We start from the raw sequence: 8,900 nt of genomic DNA on the forward strand, positions 1-8,900 counted from the left end.
ACCGGGTTTTTTGACAACACTCTTGTCTCTACTCCCTGATAAAATGTTTTTGAAATTCATAAGAGACTAGTAATCTACAGGACAAAAATCGAAATGTTGTATTCTAATATTGACGGACTCCCCGCCGATTATAATCAATCGATTAATCATCATTCAAATATTGAAGACCATGGCGGTTACTGTCTTCGAAGAACTAATGAAAAACGCACAACAGTTACCGCGGTGGAGAAAAATCATTGCTGAAAACTTAGATTTGGATTATTGTGAGAGATTTTTGACAGCGGCTGAGAGCGCCATTCTCCTGAATTACATGGAGAACAATGTGAGTTATTTTGACGGTCGACTTTCGCAGGTTAAAGTCTTCGGACAGTATTATCCCATACCCAGGCAGCAGGTTGCGTTCGGCGACCCAGGTGTATCGTATAAATTCTCTAATACGGTTGTACCAGCTCAACAATGGCCTCAACCGCTGTATGATCTGAAGATGAAAATTTGCACCATCCGCGGAGTCGATTACAATTTTGTTCTGGTCAACAGGTAAATAATATAGGTGAATGTAATAGTCTTATGGGTTAGTCTAATTTGCTGATGAATGGTTCAGCAAATTAGACAGTATTACAGGCTATCAACCTGTTGGATTAATTCTTATTCCCAACATTTTAAGGTATAAAAATGGAGAGGATCATATGGGTGAACACAGGGATGAAGAAGTAGAATTGGACAAAACAATACCCATTGCATCTGTATCATTGGGACAGACAAGGAAATTTGTGTTTAAACATACCGATGCACGGAAGAAGATAAGACAAGTAGAACCTATAAAATTAGATTTACATGATGGCAGTCTTTTGATGATGAATCAGCCTACAAATAGATAATGGTTTCACTCAATTCCCAAAGAAAAAAAAGCAAAAAATATTAGGATTAATTTCACATTCCGTAAAATCAAATAAATTAAATTAAATTATTTTAATATGTTATACTGAATCAATTTAACTTATATATATATATTAAAAATATATTGATACATTTTTTTGATATTCAACATGTTTTTTTTCCATTTTAACTAATTATATCAGTTTATATAATACAGTTTTATCACTATGCAATTGTATGTACAATGTTTTTCTTATGGTCTACCTACATAATTAATGGACATTATAAAATATGTTCAACTTTACAAGCATTTGATAATTGAAAACTATCATTAGATTAAATCTTCAATGTATAAAAAAAAATTTACAATTTTGAAATTCATTAAAAAATGTAAGAATGGTTATGTAAAAATAATATAGATACATATTTACTTTCTGTAAAAGATTAAATTGTAAATATATTATTCACTTATTGTATTGCATTGTATTGCACTGTATTGTATCTATTGTACTAATGTTTATTTTTAAAGTGAAGATGTGCATGTATTAACGTTCCTATTAAACATTAATAAACGATGGCAGCAGAGGAGTAGTAGTGTTCACACAGATCCTCCTCTGCTGTCGGTTCTAACAGAAAAAAAAAAATATATATTATTCACTGACACCAAAACAGAATCATTATTAAATGTTGAATAATATTGTTCAAATGAATACTATAATAGATACTATATATCTATACGCAATGCTAATACTTAAATAATCTTGCGAAGGGTTCCAGGTTCAACCATTTTTTCTTTCCTTACTGAATTTATTCAAATTCTGTGTTTTGAAATTTTAAAGTAGACTTAAGGCCTTATAGTAATACTAAAAGTTTGAGGAGTAGTAGTGTTCACACAGATCCTCCTCTGCTGTCGGTTCAAACGGAAAAAAAAAAACAAATACTAAAATTTCAAGTTTTGCAGCTTTGTACGACTGTACACCATTTGAAAAATACTTATCAAAAATCTATTTCAAACCAACACAAATATTCATATAAAATTACAATAAAAAAAATACAAAACACCAATGTAAAAATAATTCAAACTGTTAATTAAATCAGATCATATTTATTTGACAATTTAACAAATAGATAACATTAACTCTGGTACTATAAATAATTGTTAAAACAATATGAATCAAAAAAATTCTTGCACAGAAACTAAATAGTATTTAATTTAAAAAATACAGCAATTCACTTTTATCAAAATAAGAAAAAGTACAAGAAATTATTATCTAAGTAAAGGAATACAATTTTTTGTTAAAACAACATGATTCACAATATACTTTGACAAGAACTAGATAGTATTATTTAATTAAATTAACACATCAGTTCATGTTTATCAATTAAAAAAAAAAAATTAATTACTCAGATAAAGGAGTACAAATAACAATTTGTAAAATAAAAATTATATAAAAATTAACTGTTTAGTGTTTAAGTCAAGTTCTTAAAATAAAATATTTAAATTAATTCAAATCTCATATACTTAAACATTAATATGTTTGAACTATTTTTTTAATGCAATACTTGATTCAAAATTTATTTTGCTTGGCAATTTTATTTTTTTTTGGTGAGTCTAATATCCGTCTTTTTAGTCTGTCCAAAAATAAAATGAAATAATAAAATAAATAATAACTTTTTAATTGTCTATTTACCCAGAAGAAAAAAAACGTTTAGATGATCCTGGTGTTTGCGGTTGATTTTTGTTTGGAGTACTGTATAAGGGTTCATCAGAAGAAATGCTTTTAGTTTTCAAAGAACTAAGCCAAAAATCATAAGGCAGCATAAGCAGTTCTCTTACAACCTAATGAAATAATATCCATCATATATTATAATATTTGATTTTCTTACAATTATTTGTCAATATTTAAAATTAAAAAATATTAGTGATATACTTTGTGTCTTGGTCACTTACTTCAAAAACAATTTCAGATTTAGTATATAATTCATCTAAGGAAGTACTCTTAACACCAACAATTGTAGGTCCAAAAACAATTGCTAGACATTTATAATCCATATTGCATTTTGACGAAAGAGCAACCCTTAAAAAAAAATGAGAAATTAGATTATTTTTGAAAAAATAAGCATTTATTATTAGCTATAAAAATTTACTTTTGCAAATGAAGAATGAGGAATGCAAGTATATTACGATTGGTATGTGGCAATTCAGATACGACTTGACAAAGTGATTTTGAAACATCATTTTTATTTTTTAATGCATCAGTCAACTTTGATAAATCACTTGGAGATATAAGATTATTTTCTTGCATACGAATTAAGTCCTTCAGATAACTACATAACACATGAATGTCTACATCGTTTAAATTCGGTAAACCTTTACGAAATTTGTCTCTTAAGCTTTTCACTTCTTTATCTGAACCAGACACTCTGTATAATCCAACAGTATCCAATCCTCTTCTTTCGATTTCGCTAATGCAGTGAACAATGAAAGGTGGGACACCACACTGCCAGTAAAAATAATTAAATATAATAAAAAAATAATGATAAGAATAGTAAATTACTGACATTTAAAGCATTGATTTTTAGTTGATCAATTGTACATAGAGTAGGTATAAAATCTTTACATTCCAGATGAGTTATAATTTTACAGTCCAAACATTTAACCATGTAATTGTTAAACTTTATTCTGAAAACAATTGTTTAATTGTAGTGTTAAATAAAAATTAATTATTATTATACTGATTAATTATGAATGTAGTAGAGATTAGTTAAACAAACTTTTTAGTACAGTGACCACACATTTCTGGAACGACAATAATTTTTTGAATAAAATTATGTTTTTTTTCAATTATATTATTTTCCATTTCAGAATCACTGGTAGACAATGGCTCTGTAGAATCTATATACAAATATGTAGTTATTTACCTTTATTATACACCGTTTAAGAACAAATTAAATAGTTACCACTTGATGACGATATTAATGTTCCTTTTGAAGTTTGTGTTGGATAAGTTTTTATAACAGATTTAGCATTTACACTACCAGAGTCCATAGTTAAAATAGTTGTAGCAATAATTTGTTTATTAGTAGTATTCACGTTTTTAATCTACAACATAATATTAATTTTTTCAACAACATTAGAAAAACATCTAGTATATGTTATAGTTTAAACTATATATGTTGGCAACCAAATAAAAATTGTTAAAATGCAAATAAAATGAAATTGCAACTAGGTTTTCACTGTTAACAGGAACTCATTAAAAAAATACACCTACATAGATAATTACCTCACATATTTTTGTGTTTGAGTTATTGAGAATATTGCGTGTAGAATGCTTTTTTATGAGTGCAGAATTTTGCTTTTTCAATAATTGTTCATATGAACTATCTTCAGATTGACTATAACTAATATCTGATAACAAAGCACCTAAAAAATATAGATATATTGTAATGAATTAAATAAAATTGAGTCAGCAAATTAACAGTAGATATATTATATTATATTTAATAGTATTTTAACTAGGTAAAGTAATACACAAATCAAAATATTAAAATATGTTAAAAGACCTGCATGGTTTTTCTCCATATTAGAAACGCTTAGCACACAAAATTGTACATTCTAAATAATCTATTTAACTCTGTTTTATTTAGTATTAGAGTGAATTGACTTATTATTTATTTTAAAAGTAAAAATATTATCAAGAGAATCTGGTGTTTTTATCATATTTTAATTTTAAGGCGAATTATGATCGTAATAATTGTAAATTGTGAGTACATTTTAAAATTTAAAATTTCTACATTTTATAACTGGTTAATTCACTCTAATATAAACACAATATAGTTAAATTAATTATTCAGAACGTACAATGTGCTATGTTATATGTCTGTAAGATGTAGACAACAAATTTATAAATTAGTGGATAATTTTTAATTTCTAACACTACTATAAAGATAATTGCTTCTTTTTAAAAATTACCTACTAAATAATAATTGCCAAGCTATAGTACTGCTTGGTTAAAGCTAATAAGATTAAAAAAAAACTACTAAATAAATCCTAATTTACCAGTATTATTAAAAGTTTTTTTTTCATCCAATAGTACACTATCAGTATGATTTAGGAGTGAATTATGTGATTTTTCTACATTATCTTGTTTCTTAAGAACACTGTATAATTGTTCTAATTGAGATTTCTAAAAAAAAAAAATGATATCAAAATGTATAACATTTGTGTAACAATAAAAATTATATTTATTTACAAAAACTTCCACTCTACTTTCCTTCGTTGGCTATATGAAAAAAAACAATATAGCCTACCATATAAAATTTAAAAAAAAATAAAAAATTATGTATATTTTACCATGGTTTCTTTTTCAAATACAAGTTTTTCTCTTTCTACTTGAACTTCATCTAATAAACGTGCAGAAGTTTTAAGTTTATAAGTCAATTTAGAACATTCATCCTGAACTGCTTCTAGGTTTCTCTTGATAATATCTTTATCAGATTCGCTTTGATTGATTCTGTATGTAAATTGATCGATGACTTTTAATTTTAGCATATAATCTATAAAAATAATTCATCAATAGTTTCAAATATTATAACTGTTATGATTAAATTTAAGTTATTACTCTATATTCACCTTGTAAAATTGACTTTGGGGCTTGAATTACAAAAATTAATAAATTAATAACAAATTAATATGAATAATGATATGGATACCAATTAGTCTTATTTAATTTTTAATTATCAAAGTAAAATATTCTTTTTTAAATTAAAAATATTTTCTAAATAATATAGGTACCTATACAAACAAGTATTTAATCAATAAACATTTATTAATTGACAGTTTTAAACTCATTAACTGAAGGTTATTTGTAAAATTGATAAAAGTTACAATTTAAAGAGAAATTCAAAAGTTTCAAGTTGCACCATTTTTTAAATATTATAAATAAGACAGATTCTGGATTACAATTTAAGAGGTAATTTTTTCCTCTAGCTTTTTATAAAAATTATAGATGCTCATTATCTAAGGTTTAGCTACAATAAAAGATTTAAAAAGGGCTTTAAGTTTTAAAACAAGACTCCCAAAAATGAAAGTACATTAACAAAGTAAATTAAATTATAGGTACACTGTTACAGTGTTGACATCTTCTGGAACATTCATAATTGTTTTACTCTAATAATTAAAGTTATACATAGCCACGTCATAGGTATAAGAAAGTTATGGAACATTATAACTATGAGTTTAGTATGAAAAATATAGAACTTTCATATGTACCTATCTACCAAAAATTGTGCGCGATTGCAGCTATACATAACAGTATTATACAAAAGGCACACATTACGTGGAAAGATTTCAACTGCTTTTCGCCTGTTGTCGAGAAGAATCGAAAATTTGCTTCAAATTCGTAATTTATAATTAGATATTATTTACTCCTTATTCCAAATTATGTAAGTACCTAAACAACTCACCTCTCTCGGTCGCCGTGTCCAAATACTTGAGTGTGCTGTTGACGAACAAATCGTATTGCAAAGCTAGGGATTTGCAATGTTCCTCCATATTGTTCAGTAATATATATATTTTACAGTTACGGCACAGTGATCAAAAGCGATCTATCGAAATCGTTTCAGAAGAGTCGGAATTACTGAGCTAAATTCAGTTCAGTGGTTGAAATAGTCCACTGCATTTGATAGTTGGTATTAGCTAGTTAGTAGTTGTTACTTTCTACCAATAAACTATACATTTTCACTAATCACTTATGAGCTATAAGTTTATGAATATTCGATAATCGATAAATATTAAATAATATAATAGTAATAAGCCATTACGATTAGGTACTCATTAGTGTATTATTACTTTTTATGGTATTAAATTAACGGCTAACGAGCTTCGAGCAGCGACTGTCGCGCGGACTAACGGTCGTTTAATAGTACCCATAGACCACATGGTACTATTATAATATTTATTATTATATTATTATTTATTATTAATACCTAAGAGCATGAAGATTAGAGATGAGAGATGCCTAAGAGTTACGACCCAATTATTACCCTACAATATCAGCTATACGCGGGTGCCAACAACGGCTAATTTAAACTTTAAAGTTTGAATATAACGGCTTTCGTTTGTATCATTGTTAATGTTAAAACATAAAACTATATTATATCAATGATAATAATTTCGGGTCACGAACTTTATTATATATATGTAATAAATAATAATATATAAACATAATCTAAAATCCGTAGACGTAGAATAAAATCGTAGATTATAATAATAACAATATTAATAAGATTTGAAAGTTATTTTTTATGTATAATTATTATTCATTGAAAAATATCCATTATTTTAATAATATTACGTTTTTTCTCATAAAATTCAAAAACAATTAAATCATTAAAATAAAAATATATTCATATATAGGTGATAACTATAATAATATGGATTAATCAATAGTGATTATTTTAATATATCTAGTTATTAGTTATTAAATATCAATGAATATTTCCGTACTGGGTTCCGCCGAGTGCCGACTTCCGATTAGAGACGTACTGCGTATGAGTCTACATAATATAAGTAATTAAGTATATATGTATAATTATAAAAATTATAAAAGAATATAGTAATTAAGTTATAGTATTTGCGATTTGTGAATAATGTAAAAGTAAACTAGTGTTTTAGAATTAATGGATATAAAGTTAATATATTAACGTATTTCGTGAGCACAAAATTACGTTATGATGTAGTGATGTTTTTGTTACGCCTAAAAAGGTTTAGTTTTCGATGACGGTTGAAGCGTTGGAAAGCGACCTTTTTCCGTCCAGCAGGCGGTTAAGTGGGAATCCCCGAAGCGCCGGCGCCGAGCGATGAAGCGGAAATCCCAAAAAGTGCTGGGCGTATTCCTTGCACAACCAGGCACTGAAATCTATACCACGGTCCTTACAAGAATACAAGACACAACATTTTAGTTACATCTTATATTCATATAATTATAATCTCCTTGCAAGACGCGTAAATATTTTTCTTTCATAAAATTGTTTTTGTGGTATAGTCTGGTTGTTGTATAGAACCCTCCATTACCTTTTACGTGATTTATGAAGGCGTGACAAAAAATAGTATAAGTGTATGACGTGTGACTCAAGCGGGAAATCAATTTCTGCTATTGCCATATACAAAATACTATTTTATTAAAAATACAATTTATTGTTTGCAATTTTTAAATTGAGATTTGAATATTTTAGCAATATCAATATATCATGTATACACATTTACTCAAAAGAGTAACCCATCTGAGTGAATTTTAAACAATTCTGAGGGCTTCAGGCCCCCTTCCTACCGCCTACAATTCTCCCACTAATTATGTCCTTATGCGTCAGACAAATATACCAAATAAATAGTGATTAACATTGAATGTATGCGTTTAAAATTAAATATTTAACACTTATCAGTTAGGTATTACTATTAGTAATCACAGCAGAAACTATGTTAAATTAAATATTATGTTCAAATTGGCACTAGTAAAATAGTTAAAAAATCAATAAAATGGTAAATACATTAAAAAGTTATTGATGCAACTTAAGTTGTTTGCTAGATGAATTGATTATAGTTTATATTGAAACAACATAGCTAGCAAATATTATATAACTAATATCAGCCCCGACCCAGGGAGAAACGTGATTAAGTCCTTTTTTATATTTATATGAAAATGAATAGATACATATTTAACAATTTACTTTCATTTTTTTAAATTGTGTATTATAATCTTTTTGTCCTTACGAAAAGATGACCTCACCTAATTTTAGTTTTGGATCCACGTCTGATTAATATTTGTATACTAAAGACAATAGTAAAATATTTAATAATCTAAAAAATAATCATTTATACAATACTGTCAATACTAGCGAAAACAATATTTCTATTAGATATCTCTATTCTCTATAAATGATGCCAGTAATGGCGAAATAGTAAATACCATATAAATATTATGTTATATACCTATAATCTATACATAAAAACACACATATCATTG

General features: G+C 26.8%; 2 protein-coding genes across 2 annotated transcripts; one reads left to right on the plus strand and one right to left on the minus strand.

Annotated features, from left to right (window-relative positions):
- Positions 1–11: 11 nt before the first annotated feature.
- LOC111041095 (DNA oxidative demethylase ALKBH2-like) lies at positions 12–939 on the plus strand. Its single transcript, XM_022325255.1, has 2 exons — positions 12–537; positions 665–939. Exons 1-2 carry the CDS (start codon positions 170–172, stop codon positions 876–878), a joined length of 582 nt encoding a protein of 193 aa, XP_022180947.1. The 5' UTR covers positions 12–169; the 3' UTR covers positions 879–939.
- A 1,026-nt stretch (positions 940–1,965) lies between these two features.
- Positions 1,966–6,747, minus strand: LOC111041101 (rac GTPase-activating protein 1-like). Its single transcript, XM_022325262.1, has 11 exons — positions 6,343–6,747; positions 5,231–5,433; positions 4,937–5,063; positions 4,161–4,300; positions 3,838–3,979; positions 3,652–3,772; positions 3,439–3,559; positions 3,025–3,377; positions 2,828–2,954; positions 2,568–2,716; positions 1,966–2,508 (listed from the first exon to the last, which is right to left on the minus strand). Exons 1-11 carry the CDS (start codon positions 6,428–6,430, stop codon positions 2,445–2,447), a joined length of 1,635 nt encoding a protein of 544 aa, XP_022180954.1. The 5' UTR covers positions 6,431–6,747; the 3' UTR covers positions 1,966–2,444.
- Between the last annotated feature and the right edge of the window lie 2,153 nt (positions 6,748–8,900).

The sequence above is a fragment of the Myzus persicae genome, unplaced genomic scaffold (assembly GCF_001856785.1).
Source record: "Myzus persicae strain clone G006 unplaced genomic scaffold, MPER_G0061.0, whole genome shotgun sequence".
In the NCBI taxonomy this organism is placed as follows: Eukaryota; Metazoa; Arthropoda; class Insecta; order Hemiptera; family Aphididae; genus Myzus; species Myzus persicae.